Source organism: Phaseolus vulgaris, chromosome 9 (assembly GCF_000499845.2).
Source record: "Phaseolus vulgaris cultivar G19833 chromosome 9, P. vulgaris v2.0, whole genome shotgun sequence".
NCBI classification, from domain to species: Eukaryota; Viridiplantae; Streptophyta; class Magnoliopsida; order Fabales; family Fabaceae; genus Phaseolus; species Phaseolus vulgaris.
The window spans coordinates 36,495,667-36,510,571 of NC_023751.2; the positions used below are offsets into that span (position 1 = coordinate 36,495,667).

Consider the following 14,905-nt stretch of genomic DNA (forward strand, 5'->3'; position numbering starts at 1 on the left):
CAAATCTACATTTTTTCAATTATATATAGTTTTTTTATTTTTGTCATCATAAAATTTTAGCAGTAAATGAACGTAAAAAAAAAAAAATACAAGAAATAAAAGGTTAAATACTACAAAATATCCTAATGTGAGGTTTCAACATCACGACAGTGATGTTTTATTTTTTCTGTCCATGCATTTATGATGACAGTGTCTTGTTTCTTTTCTGTTGATGCAGAAAAGTGTGTGTGTGGAGTTGTGACATGTTAGATATGGCAATGGAGGACTGGTAGGTGGTGACCACCACGGATCAAACTCAGCTACCTCCTATTTCTTCTTACAGCCATTTTAAAAACATTTTTTAAATCAACTTTAGTTATTTGGCGAAGGAAAAGTCTTTGTCCTGTATTAAAATTCAACTCGAAAATGATATTTACAAGGAACATGTTGCTTAATTCCATGACGACAAAGACAAAGTTTTAGTAAGATACTGTGCTAAAATAGCCTTGTTATGTTATCATGTTTTTGCAAATTTAAAACTCTAGTGTTATGAGTGGGGCACTATAAAAGGGGCACTTCCATGCTTGCTGCATATAGCATCAGCATAAGCAATTACTGGTACATAGCTCTCTGGTGCAAAAACCAGGAACCATGTCTCTCTTCTTATCTTGCTCGCTCCTTGCCCTAGTCTTAATCGTCACTCTCAAATTCCTCTTCCAAAGCAGAAAATTCAGAAACCTTCCACCAGGTCCCAATGCTCTTCCCATTATAGGCAACCTTAACCTCCTCGAACAACCAATCCACCGCTTTTTTCAACGCATGTCCCTGAAATATGGCAAAGTCCTTTCTCTCTGGTTCGGCTCTCGTCTCGTGGTTGTGGTTTCCTCGCCCTCGGCGTACCAAGAATGCTTCACCAAAAACGACGTCGCCTTGGCCAACCGCCCGCGCAACCTCTCCGGAAAGTACATCTTCTACGACAACACCACCGTGGGGTCATGCTCCCACGGCGAGCACTGGCGCAACCTCCGCCGCATCACTTCCCTCGACGTTCTCTCCACGCAGCGCGTCCACTCCTTCTCCGGAATCCGCAGCGACGAAACCAAGCGCCTCGTTCACAGGATGGCCAGGAACGCGAGAACTGACTATGCGCACGTGGAGATAACTTCCCTGTTCAGCGACTTGACCTACAACAACATCATGAGAATGATCTCCGGGAAGAGGTTTTACGGGGAGGAGACTGACATGAAGAACGTGGAGGAAGCCAGGGAGTTCAGAGATACCGTCTCGGAGATGCTCAAACTCATGGGTTTATCTAACAAGGGTGATTACTTGCCTTTCCTAAGGTGGTTCGATTTCCAGAACGTGGAGAAGCGGTTGAAGAACATTAGCAACAGGTATGATAACATCTTGAATAAGATCTTGGAAGAGAACCGTAACAGCAAGGATCGTGAGAACTCCATGATTGACCATCTCCTCAAACTGCAAGAGACTCAACCCGAGTATTACACTGACCAAATCATCAAAGGCCTTGCTCTGGTAATCAATTTATATCTATATATAGAGATGGAGAAATATGTAAACTTGTGTTTCTAACTTTGAGATGATGAACTTTGCACTGTAGGCGATGCTTTTTGGCGGAACAGACTCATCAACTGGATCTTTAGAGTGGGCTTTGTCTAATTTGTTGAACAACCCAGAGGTGTTGAAGAAGGCAAGAGAAGAAATGGACGCTCAAGTAGGACAAGAGAGATTGTTGAATGAGTCAGACCTTCCAAAGCTTCCTTATCTCAGGAAGATCATTCTTGAGACACTTAGGTTGTATCCCCCAGCTCCAATTCTGATACCACACGTGTCTTCAGAAGATATCACCATTGGAGGGTACAACGTCCCAAAAGACTCAATAGTGATCATCAATGGTTGGGCCATGCAGAGAGACCCCGAACATTGGAAGGATGCCACAAGCTTTAAGCCTGAGAGGTTTGATGAAGAAGGGGAGGAGAAAAAGTTGGTGGCGTTTGGAATGGGAAGAAGAGCTTGCCCTGGAGAACCAATGGCCTTGCAAAGTGTAAGCTACACTGTTGGATTGATGATTCAGTGTTTTGACTGGAAACGAGTTAATGAGGAAAAGCTTGACATGACAGAGAACAATTGGATTACATTGTCAAGGTTAATTCCTCTTGAGGCTATGTGTAAAGCACGCCCTGTCACTCAACAAATTGGAACCCTTTAATTATATTTTATTTGCTATGAGTTTCATGAGGATCCACTTCTTATAAGTGGTGATCCTATACATGTTTAAACTAATAAAGTTTGTTGTATTCTACTGGGTCTGCATTAGCATATACAGTATCAATACTGTATACAACCCCAGTTTTCTTCAATAAAATTCTCTACTTTCTTTTAATTATGAATGATTCTCAATGCTTTTTAAAAACAGATTTTCTCTTTTATTTATCCTGTTACTATCATGACGCTTTCAAGTGTTGACAAATAAATCATGACTTAGTGCTAAGGGAGCTTTCTTGTCTCCATTTTGGCTGCTTCAAAAAGACTTTATAATGTTTTTCATAGTGATTTAAATCTGACGTTTTATTTTCTACATTTGTGATTAATTTGACCTAGTTGCCTGAAAGATTGAATACTATATATGTTAGCATAACTATACAAGATATATCACATCCTCCTCTAATGATATACAAGATATATCATTAGAGACAAAATCTCATCCTTGGAATTGAAGTACCTACATCAATAATAATTTAATTAATTTTATGTTAAACTTAATTACTGTGGTCAGTAATAAATTCATGAGGGAAATGTTAATAATTAGTATAACATAAATATTAGACACATATTTCCATTGATGGCAATTGGAAACAATATGGACAACTTGTTGGGAATGAGCAGTGATGAGTTTTTGCTTTGGTATGTGTCTGAGAACACTTTCATTATGAAGTGTATTATGGGCATATAAACTACTTAAGAGCTAGGTTTTTTTATAAAGATTCTGATACCTTGTTAATTAGGTTGTTGTGCTTGGGATCTCTCATGAGATTCGATTACTATGATTGGTTTGGTATACCACTATTTTTAGTTTTGCAGGTTTTTGTTTGTTGTGCCTCACTCCTAATATTTAATACTTGCAATTGCTTCCTCTTGTTGTTTGGCAACTAAAATTTGTTGTGTTCATGTTCTTGTTATTATAGGCTAATTATATACTACACTTCTTGTTATGTGCTTAGTTTGTTGTCTATGAATATTTGTTTGGTGATTGACTACTTCAGCTTGTGAAATATCATCATAGCCTTATAACTTCTATATCAAAGATTCTTTTCTATTAAAAAGAATTTAATTGACACCACATTAAAGTTTATTAAGCTTCAATTTCATGTAGACTTTTGACATGTATGTGATATAATTCTTGAAATAATTTCCATATTTATAGCAGGAAAATTATATCATGTGTTCCATTATTTGTAAGGCGATTACTGGAAAAATTAAAACAGGCTATGTGGATAATTTGAAAAATCTATTGTGACTCAATTGGATAATTTAACATTATTTGTATTAGAGTTCAGTAGGTAAAATACAAAAATACAAAAATTCAAAGTAGAAGTCACTAAAAAAAATCATGAAATAGAAACCAATTTTTAGAAACCAAAATAATTAGTTACAATAGGAACTAAAATAGAGATTATTTTATAAATTAAAAAAATTGATTTCTAAATTAGTTTATATTATTTTCTATTATTGTTAAATAGTTTCTAAATTAGTATCTAATTAGCAACTAAGGTTTTAACTACCAATTATTTAGTTTCTAAATTTGGTAGCAAAAATTTTGGTTGCTAATTAGATATCAATTTAGAAACTATTTAACAATAATAGAAACTAATTTAGAAATTAAATTTCTTTTTAGTTTCTCAAATGGTTTCTAATTTAGTTACTATTGCAACTAATTATTTTAATTTCTATAAATTAGTTTTTATTTCATGATTTTCTTGTATGAGTTAACTCCAAATAAAAACGTACACTTTTGTGATAAAAAAAAGAAGAAAAAAAGAAGAAGAAGAGAGCTTATACTTAGAGAAAACTCATCCACACAACCCAAAAAAAAATTGTATTTAATTGAGATTATGTATTATCTTATTAAAAAAACTGAGATTCATCCAACAAACTGAACAAGCACAATTTTAACGTTATATATATATATATATATGTGTGGTTAGCTGCGAGTGATGTTAATTATTGTAGTCAACGCTTAGATACCACAAATACGTTTAAAATATAACTTAATTTCGTCTAATCTAAACGTATTTATACTATTTACAAGAAAAATATAATTAAAATTTCGAATTTTATATGTATAAGTCATCCTGTCCATTTTAAGACTTCCTTTTATTATTTTGAATAAATTAAATTCTATTTTACTTACTTTATTAAATTACTATCTCGTCAATTTGAAATATTTTTTTATCAATAAACAAAAAATATATTAATAAGAAGAATTTGAGATAGTTAATTCATATACATTAATATAAAAAGTTATCTACTAATATGATAATTGAGTTTAGATAATAGAACAAAATACTTGTTGAACAGACATTTAGACAGTTTAGTGTAAATAATAAGAAGATCATCTACTAAATACAGTCTAGTATTGTAAGACAAGTTAAATTGGTTAATGTTAGTACAAAATATTAAAATCACAATTTTATATAACGACACTTCTTGTTAGAAAAACGTTGTAAAAAATACGGTTTATAGTTTTTCGAAATTTTTAATGATGTTTTGATGAATATATATTTATTCACACTCAATAGCTTTAATCATGAATTAATGAACTATAATAATAAATAAATTCATTGTTTTAATTCATATTCATGTAATTTGGTTTATTTGGGTCTTAACTATTATTATTGTCTTTTTAGAGTAAATTATCTGGAAGAAGCATCTACCTTTGTGAATGACCAAATATGCAAAAACCCAAGTTGCTTCTTGAACCAAAACAGGAAACAAATTATGATGATGAGAAGAAAGAGAAAATAAAACTACAATATCTTAGAAACAAAATTGGAAGCAAATCTTCTACAAAATATAAGAATTCTGGAAAGGTGGAAACTTAGAAACTGTTAACAAAAAATAAACTACAATATTTTCCCAAGATCCTTGGAATAGAAAAGCCAAAGGAGAGCTTCAAAGGGTTTTCTTAGTTTCTTTTCTTCTTTGTAATTCTTTTGTTTTGCCTCTGCATGGAAGGTTAAACTTTTTTTGTTGATTCCTTTGTAATTTCCCATTGAGCTCTGTTGGAGATCCCACATTTCATTGTATATAAGTAGGTGCAAACCTCAACCTCATGAGTCAGTTTTACGGGGTTGAGTTAGACTTAAAGTCCACTTTATAATATGATATCAGAGCCATTTCGAGCCTATCCTAGCGAGTGTTTGTTGGGGCTTATCATGCCACCCGCAATCGGGACGTTATCGGACCACCCATAATATGTTATCCCACGCACGAGCTGTCACTCTCGGCGTGAGGGGGGGTGTTGGAGATCCCACATTTCATTGTATATAAGTGGGTGCAAACCTCAACCTCATGGCCGGTTTTATGGGGTTGAGTTAGGCTTAAAGTCCACTTTAATAAGCTCTGAGGTTTCGGTCAATATAAGTTTCTATTTTTAATTCTCTATAGCAGTTGTTGTTTTGATAGTCTAATCTCCTGGAAAACTAGTTTTTGTGAGAGGTTGTACTTGAACGCATGATTGAGAGTCTTTCTTATCTTAAACTTTGGTTCACATTGTTCTAATCAATTTCTTGGGTGCATGATTCAAGAGAGAGGAGATAAACATTCTCATGGAGTACACGCATGGAACAAATTGGGTATTGATTAAGCCAGTAAACGCATGCTTTACTAGTGAAATTCAATTGAATCAGATCGGCGCATGTTCAATCTGGTTTAACTCTGTTTTTTGAAGTAATGGTCGTTGGTACGAGGATAAGGATGTGATCAAATAAAGGGTCAAAGAGTTTTTTGAAGCTAGATTTGTTAGGAATGACGCTCCCCAACTCAGATTGGACAACATTAGTTTCAATTCTATTTCAGGGGAGGATAATGAAATGTTGGCGGGTGATTTTACCGAAGAAGAAATCAGGGAAGCTGTTTGGAGCTGCGATAGTACAAAGAGTCCTGACCCAGATGGTTTTAATTTTGGGTTCATTAAGTTTTGCTGGATGTTATTAAAAAGGATGTGTTGTCAGCGGTGATGGATTTCACGGTTAGTGGTAAGTGGCCTAGGGGGTCAAATGCGTCATTTTTATGCTTGATTCCAAAAGTCGAAAATCCTCAACAGCTTGGTGAGTTTAGACCTATTTCATTGGTTAGGTGCTTATATAAGATAATTTCGAAATTATTATCGTTACGGTTGAAAAATGTGATAAGTAAAGTCATTGACGTTACACAATTAGCTTTTCTTGAAGGAAGTTGGTTTGCTGGATAGTGTTGTAATAACTAATAAAGTGTTGGATGAAGTAAAGAGAAAGAAGAGAAGTTTCATTTTCTTTAAAGTCGATTATGAGAAGACATATGATTCTATCAGTTGGGAGTTCATTTTGTATATGTTTAAAAAGGGTTGGTTTTTGTGACAAATGAATCCATTGGATTAAAATTTGCTTAGATTTAGCTTATGTATTAGTGCTTCTGAACGACAGTCCAACTAAGGAGTTTTTTTTCTAAGAAGGGGTTTTGCCAAGGTGATCCTTTAGCCCCTTTTTTGTTTCTTATTGCGACTAAGGGCTTGGCTGGAATGTCAACGATGACAGTGAAAAACTTGATTGATAAGTTGGAGATTGGAAGAAAAAAGTGAAGGTTAACATGTTACAGTATGCTGATGATACCTTATTCTTTTGCAAAGCTAACACTAAAAATGTTTTTAATATCAAAGCGGCTTTGAACTGTTTTGAACTCTGCTATGAACTTAAGGTAAATTTTATGAAAAGCAGGATTGAGGGGTTGGGGGGGATTGACCAAATAACGCTCCAGCGTTTTGCGCCGATCCTCAATTATGATGTGATGGGTACCCCTTTTGTTTAAAATACATATAATTTTATTATTTTTATAATTTTACTTGTATAATTATTATTTGTGATTTTATTATTATTTTTATATATTATTATTTTATAAATTTATTTTGATTATTATTCTCAATTAAGATTTATTATTATTATTTTTATGGTTTTCTAATTATTTTAATTATATTATTAGTACTATTTAAAAATGTCACTGAAAATAATCTATGGAAAATATTATATAAAAATAAATTATTCTTAATTTAAAAAAAAATAAATATTTACCTTCTAGTAAACTACGTTTGTAGGTTTCATTATTGAATCTCACTGTTAAAAAATGTTCCATATTTCTCTTTTTCTATTTCTGGTATCTATTTTTTTGCATTTTTTTTATCAAAACCTGCAGAGGTTGATTTGGAACCGCGAAGAGGACAGTGAATGCAATCGAATTGGCTTTATCAAAGCTTCGATTCTCTTGCATTTCATGTCATCGCTTCCGCTCGTTACCAATTACGAAACTCATTGGGCCACCACTACAAAACTTAGCCAATTGCTTCCTGCACTTAACATTTTGAACCTGCGCCAACATAATTTCAAAAATATCCTTTTTTATGAAAATGAAATTCTGAAATTGAAAATAATGGATTATGTAAAAGTAGATTCGGAAGAGGTTACTGTGTTCCGGATATAAAAATCCAGAAACAAAAAATCAAAATCTCATTCCAGATAAAAAAATCCAAAATTGAAAATAATACATTTTGAAAAAATTTATCCGAAAGAGATTATTGAGTTCCAGAAAAGAGATGGAATGTAATTTTATATGTACCCCATCTTTTTAAGGGTATTTTTGTCTTTTCCCCTTTAATTGGGTGCATTGATATGGTGCGGGAAGCAATTGCCCGAAACTTGGGGGTGTTTTTTCCTGGATCTCTACATTTTTCTTCCTGCATTTCTTCACAATACCGAAATTATCCTTTACAGTTTTAGGTGTTTCCAGAATAGTAATTTTGTAAACAAAGGTATTTTCAGAATAGAAAATTTGGAAGACAAAAAACCATTTCAGAATATTTTTTTTCAAAACACATTTTTTATTTATTTTCAAATTGATAATCCAGAATTCATAAAACATGTTCCAGAAATATTTCATAAAGAACAATCCAGAAGTCCCTTTTTAAAGGGGGCAAAACAGTCTTCTCTGAGCAGTTTATCTGGAAGGCACCATCATGCTTCTGGATATACATATCCGGAAGCCAATAATCCTCGACTTTTCTTTTTGGCAAGGTGATGATTTTGGTACAACCGGATATAAGCATCCAGGCACATCCGAAATCTGGATATAGATATCCGAAAGTCATAGAATTTGCAAAAACTTACTGCATGGCACTGTGTATCAATTTCCACAACCACAACTCTTTTCCTCCTCCGTGAACGACAGTTCTTCTCCTCCTCTCCGCTGTCGTGCCTTAGAAACTCTGTGGTGTGTGTTGGGTGTCATTGTACCTTAGGTAGTTAGAGAATGTTAGATGCGCAAGGTTGGCAAGGTTGGGTGTAGGGGATGCATTGCTGTAGTGAAAACCTAGCTTTTATTTCATTAAGGATACAATAGACATTCACATAGTTCATTAAAACATTTCACAAAATAATTGTGTTATTGTGTTCATATATGTGGAATAGTAGTTTTGGATAATTATGTTTGGAAGGATAATTTGCTTGATTTGTTCTGGATAAAAAAAATCCAGAATGTGACTCACACCTCTTTAATTGTTTCTTTGAATCTGATGTGCCCCTGCCAACACATGGCACACATTGTTGGGGATAAAAAGTCCTTCAAATATTACTCTCTTGGTCCAATTAATTTGAGCAATGCAACCATTTATTTTCATTGCACTTTCACCCAACAATTTTCAGAGTGCTTCAATGACAATTAGGCACATGATTTCACAATTTTTATTTTTGTCGCTTTTGGATTAAAGTCCATAACTTAATTTTTTAAATTTGTTTAGTTTAGTAGGTTTTAATCCATTAAAAACACTAAAATGATGGGTTTCTGGATATGTATATCCAGAAGCATGATAGTGCCTTCTGGATAAAGATGTCCATAATTAAAGAGTACAATTTTGGATGACAATATCCGTAGGCAAACATGACGCTTCCGGATACCAATATTCATAGGCAAAACTGACACTTCCAGATGCCAATATCCATAGGCAAAGCTGACACTTCCGGATGTCAATATCCATAGGCAAATATAAGACTTTCGGATATTGATGTTCAATAAACAAATCTGTAACTTCCGGATATTAATATCTGTAAGCAAATCTTTGACAAGGGCAAAGTTGGGTTTAAAAAGTTTCGTTGGGTGCAGGAAGCAATTGATCGGGTGCAGGAAGTAATTGCCTAAGTTTGAGCCTTTGGCCCAATAAAACCCTAAACCTCTAAGGTTTTTTCTTCTTGCACCTCTACATATTTCTTCCTGCACCCACAAATTTCTAAATCCTGAAACTAACCTTAACCTTTTATTTGAAAAAGGGCACCGTGGTTACCGAAACTCAGGATTTGGGAGTGTGCTATAAATTCATCAATCTGAAACTAAATCATTTTTTTTTTGGATGAGGGGATGTTTTGGAAGCAAATTTTACATAAATTATTGATTTCCAGATTACTGAATCCATAAGCCAAATTCTGTTACAGATTGGTGGATCCGGAATGCTTTTTTTGAATGATGATTTTTTTAATGTAAAATGCATATTTTGAATTACGGATTGGTGGATCCGAAATTTTACTGCAAGTGCCAATCCAAAAATTTTCTGGATTCCATAATCTAGAATGCAAAAAAATAAATACAATTCAAATGCATTTTAGGGTTTTAAAAAATAATAGGAACAGGTTTAGTCTGTGTATAACATTGTGGAAGTGCAGGAAGAAACTGTCAACCTTTAATTATTCAAATAAAATTTAAATATGTTGTAGCTGCATTTAAAACTAATTAAGGAATAAGAGTTTAAAACCTACTTAAAATTAGGTTTTGTTGGCTATTCTTGGTCCATTTAAAACATTATAGTTATTGTAACAATTTGACTATTTCATAAATTATGAATTTATTTTTAATTATCTTATTAAAATAAATTATCTTATTTCTAGTAATAACTTAAATAGTAACTCTTTCAAGTCGAATTACGATACTCGAGTTACGAACTTTCGGATCCTTTCTGATCCGCCTCCCAAGTTACAAGTTCGACAACATTGATCATGAAATTTTTGCCCATAACTAGATCTAGTTAACTAAGAGTTCAAATTTTTTATTTTATTCGACAAAATCTGGTTATGGGCAATTATTATAAGTTTTAACACGAAGATACAGAAAATTACAAAGGTTACACTTGATGATAGATGATCCACAGATGCATGCATGGCATTACTTGAAGGTCATAATCTGGTCAACAAGTGGGAGAGCTTTGCACATGGCATTCAATGGAGTTAATCTTGACAAGGTGAACCAATTTGCCTCCCTCATATCAATCTCATCCTCATTCACTCTTTTCCAATCAAAGCATTGAATCAACAATCCCAAACTTAACCCAACGTTTTGCAAAGCCAAACCTTCTCCAGGACAAGCCCTTCTTCCCATTCCAAACGCAATCACCTTCTTCTCCAATCCCTCTTCATCGAACCTCTCCGGTTTAAAACACGTGGCTTCCTTCCACAACGCAGGGTCTCTCTGCATGGCCCAAATATTAATCATCACCATGGTGTCTGCCGGAACGTTGAATCCTTCAATGCTCACTTCTTCCGACGACACGTGTGGTATTGCTAGTGGAGCAGGAGGGTGCAGTCTCAGTGTCTCGAGGATTATCTTCTTGAGGTATGTCAGTTTTGGAAGGTCTGATTCGTTTACCAAGCGGTCTTTTACGTGAAACTCCAATTCTTCTCTTGCTTTCTGCAACACTTCTGGGTGGTTTAGTAAATTTGACAGTGACCATTCTAGTGTCACTGCAGAAGAATCTGTGCCGGCGAAGAGCATTGCCTACAAATCAAACCCAAGAGTCATGAAGTTGACGATTATTCAGAGAAAAGAAATTTCAATATTGATGAAGCACGCCATGCGATGGGATCGTTGAATTATTATCAACATATTCTTTGTGATAATCTTCCACGTTGAATGACAATATAAAAATTCAATGTAATGACTAATTAAAACAATGGAAAAATGATGTAATTCACTTTGAAAATTATTTAATTGGTCAAAAATAGAAAAAATAACAATTTCTAAGTTAAAGTTATCGACAACATTAATTAAATTTTATTACTTTTATTCAATTAAAGTTGTTAATCCACAACTTCAATTTAAATAATTAAATTGAGAAAAAATTGTACATTGAGTTGACACTTGAATTATTTTTAAATAATTAATATTTTTAAAATTAAAAAATTATATAATAATAATTTAAAAATTCTTTAAAATTACATTAAGTGAATATGAATATTGTAAAAAAAGTTAATGCGTATCCTTTATAATGTATTCTCATCAAATATTTTAATATATTTTTTTTTTACTTATATTCAATGATTTAATTTATTTATTTTAATAGAAATACATGTATATTATTATTATTTTCATATTATATAATTTATATTTTTATATATTATATAATTTAAAAAATTATACATAAATCATATCTCCTTTTTTTTTAAAGTGTATTTAACTTTAACAATATTTAAAAAATAAGCAATGTTTTTAATTTATCACACAAATAATTTTTAACCAAATTTATTTAAAGTTATTGTAAAAAAAATATTCATTTTAATTCTTCAAATTTATAAATGATTTGCTTAAATAAAACAAAATTATATTTTGATATTATTTATAAAATAAATTTTTAATATTTTTATTTTAAAAAATATTAATTATTATTTATTTTAAAAAATATCAAATGAATTTGCTAACTAAATTGAGAATTTCAATTTAAATAAAATACACTGAAATTTTCTTAACAATTTATTTAAACTAAAGTTGTAAGGACAAATTAATGGATTTAATGGATATTGTTGTCTCTATCATTAACAACTTTAACTAAAAATACCTTTTCCAATGTGAATTGCAAGTAAATTTTCCTTAAAACAATATTCTCAATTATATTAACTAATTTTTTAGTTATAGAGAATAAGTTAATTAAATGTTATGAAAGTATTATAGAAAATTAATATATGTATAAAAAATGAAATTCTTAATCTGAAGAAAACACCTAAAAGCATTACCAGAACAAGGCCTTTGATGATTTGATCACTGTAATATTGTGGCTGCGATTCCTGCAGAGTGAGAAGATGGTGTATCATGGTGTTCTCCCTCTCCTTCTTGTTGCGTTGCTCGTGAATCAGTGCATCCAAAAACGTATCGAACCTTTTGTGAATACTCTTTAGCCTCTTCTCCAAGTTCTGAAAATCGAACCAACGAAGGAAGGGTAAATAATCAGCCTTGTTAGACACTCCCGCCAGCTGCAGCAACCCCTCCACCGTCTCTCTGAACTCCTTCGCCTCCTCCAAATCCTTCGCCTGAATCTCCTCCCCGTAGTATCTCTTCCCCGCCACCATCCTCATCATGCTGTTGTAAGTCATGTCGTGGAACATCGAACTCATCTCCACGCGCGCGTACTCCACGCGAGAGGCCGTCGCCAGGGCCCGCACCATCCTATCGGTTTCGTCCTTGCGGATTCCGGCGAAGGAATGGATGCGCTGCGTGGAGAGAACGTCGAGGGAGGTGATGCGGCGGAGGTTGCGCCAGAGGTCGCCGTAGGAGCAGGATCCGACGGTGCTGTAGTTGTAGAAGATGTGCTTTCCGGAGAGGGAGCGGGGTCGGTTGGCCAAGGCGACGTCGTTTTTGGTGAAACATTCTTGGAAGGCGGAGGGCGACGAAACGACGACGGCGAGACGAGAACCGAACCAGAGGGAGAAGACGTGGCCGTGCGTCTGGGACATGCGTTGGAGGAAGCGGTGGAGGGGGCGTTGGAGGAGATTGAGGTTGCCGATTATGGGAAGAGGTGGTGGACCTGGTGGAAGGTTTTTGTGCTTTGTTCTTTGCAAACAGAGTTTGAAAGTGATGAGAAGAGAAAGGAGGAAGAAGAGAAAGTATGTGAAGAAGGGAAGTGTTTCCATGGCTGGTTACTGCAGTTGGTTTGGTTGGTTAATGTTTGCATGTGAAGCAACTTTTTATACAGCGATTAGGGTTGATGAATTGCTTCAACTAATTAATATTTTTGTTTTTTATTTTTCACGTGGACAGTTTAAAAATTACAAATCTACAGCTAGATTTTGTTTGATTAGTACAGTGGTTAGCATCTAAGAGAATGCCTAATTAATTAATTAATTAATGATATAATGACAATCACTTACACATCAAGAATGTATAAAACTCTTAAAGAATTGTTAAACTGTTATTTTCATTTTTTATATAAAAACATTACATTTTTCAATATTATTATTTAATATATTTTCATATAATTTAATTATAAATTTATTTTTTATTATATATATTTATTTATAAATCTATGTAGTTATTTGTCAAAGTATCATTTTAGAAATATAGTGATTGATTGAGACGAGTGAATAAAATTTCAATAGAAACTTTTCAAACGTTTGAAGCCACACTGTACTATGTTTGTTGAAATTCGAAATATAATAATAATAATAATAATAATAATAATAAATAACTCACTAAAATTTAAAGTAACTATCAATGACAAATTACAATGACTTTGAACTTCATTGTAGCATTCACCTACTAATATAGGTTGAAATTCACTGTAACATATGTGTTAATAGTTTCATTTGAACTTTACACCTAAATTATAAATCTCAAATTGTTTTTAAATGAAAATATTTTTAGAACTACTTTTAGATGTATTTTTAAACAAGAATATTTTTCGGGATTATTTATACTTTTATTGAAACCAGACGTCTTATCCAAATTTTGTACATTGAACAGTTAGTTTACTTTTTTCCTTTAAAATATTATTTTAATTTGATTTATAAATCTCAAATTACTATTTTTTTACTTAGTTGTACACTATTTTGTTTAATAATTAATATCTTTCAATAGCCAATTCATTTATTTAATTTCAAAAAAAAATTAAAAAATTATTGTTAATTAAAATCAACCTTATATGATATAATTAAGTTATTAATGTAAATAATACGATTCATATGTTGAAACATTTATTTATATAATTTATATATTTAAAAATATTTCATTATTAATTTGAATTATATTACCTTGAGTAACATATTAATAAAATATTTTTTTCACAGTGACTTTTCTAGGTTTGAAGTCAACTCTGTCTAAATTGAATATTGAAAAATCAAATAAACACAATAATTGACACATGATCCCATCAAAAACACCAAACTCAGCTAGTATTTTTTGACTTTAAGAACAAATATGAGAAGATAAAGTGGAAGAAAATATAAGTTAAATAAGAGTGTTCATGAAGATAACATATTATAATAAATATTCTTTGTTGCCTATTTCTAGAAATACCAAACACTGTGTTGATAAACATCAAAGCCATGTTCACCGAACGAATCGAAATAAATGATGAAGAAATATATGTAGTAGCATATGTATCTGCAGAAAATATATTATATATACCTATGATGCATGAAAATTAGTAATCAAATTGCAAGAATAATATAAGAGAATAAACAAAACCACAATCAAATATCAATTAATTTTAAAAATAAAAAATAATTAGTTGCTATAATGATTAAATTAGATATCATTTTAAAAATTAAAAAATTGGTTTCTAAATTAGTTTCTATTATCTCTAAATTGGTATCTAATTAGTTATCAAGTTTTTCTACTAAATTTAGAA

The 14,905-nt window shown here is 32.3% G+C and overlaps 2 protein-coding genes across 2 annotated transcripts; one reads left to right on the forward strand and one right to left on the reverse strand.

Moving 5' to 3' along the window:
- Window positions 1-417: 417 nt before the first annotated feature.
- Window positions 418-2,383, forward strand: LOC137822657 (isoflavone 2'-hydroxylase-like). Its single transcript, XM_068627601.1, has 2 exons — window positions 418-1,515; window positions 1,601-2,383. Exons 1-2 carry the CDS (start codon window positions 631-633, stop codon window positions 2,207-2,209), a joined length of 1,494 nt encoding a protein of 497 aa, XP_068483702.1. The 5' UTR covers window positions 418-630; the 3' UTR covers window positions 2,210-2,383.
- Window positions 2,384-10,188: 7,805 nt separating this feature from the next.
- LOC137822477 (isoflavone 2'-hydroxylase-like) lies at window positions 10,189-13,233 on the reverse strand. Its single transcript, XM_068627367.1, has 2 exons — window positions 12,297-13,233; window positions 10,189-11,064 (listed from the first exon to the last, which is right to left on the reverse strand). Exons 1-2 carry the CDS (start codon window positions 13,188-13,190, stop codon window positions 10,456-10,458), a joined length of 1,503 nt encoding a protein of 500 aa, XP_068483468.1. The 5' UTR covers window positions 13,191-13,233; the 3' UTR covers window positions 10,189-10,455.
- Between the last annotated feature and the right edge of the window lie 1,672 nt (window positions 13,234-14,905).

Bases quoted from the DNA above. Each gene is read 5' to 3' on its own strand.
- LOC137822477 (XM_068627367.1), bottom strand. From the start codon at position 13,190: ATGGAAACACTTCCCTTCTTCACATACTTTCTCTTCTTCCTCCTTTCT. The intron at 11,065-12,296 runs GTAATGCTTTTA...TTTGATTTGTAG, and splicing joins TCATCAAAGGCCTTGTTCTG to GCAATGCTCTTCGCCGGCAC.
- LOC137822657 (XM_068627601.1), top strand. From the start codon at position 631: ATGTCTCTCTTCTTATCTTGCTCGCTCCTTGCCCTAGTCTTAATCGTC. The intron at 1,516-1,600 runs GTAATCAATTTA...TTTGCACTGTAG, and splicing joins TCATCAAAGGCCTTGCTCTG to GCGATGCTTTTTGGCGGAAC.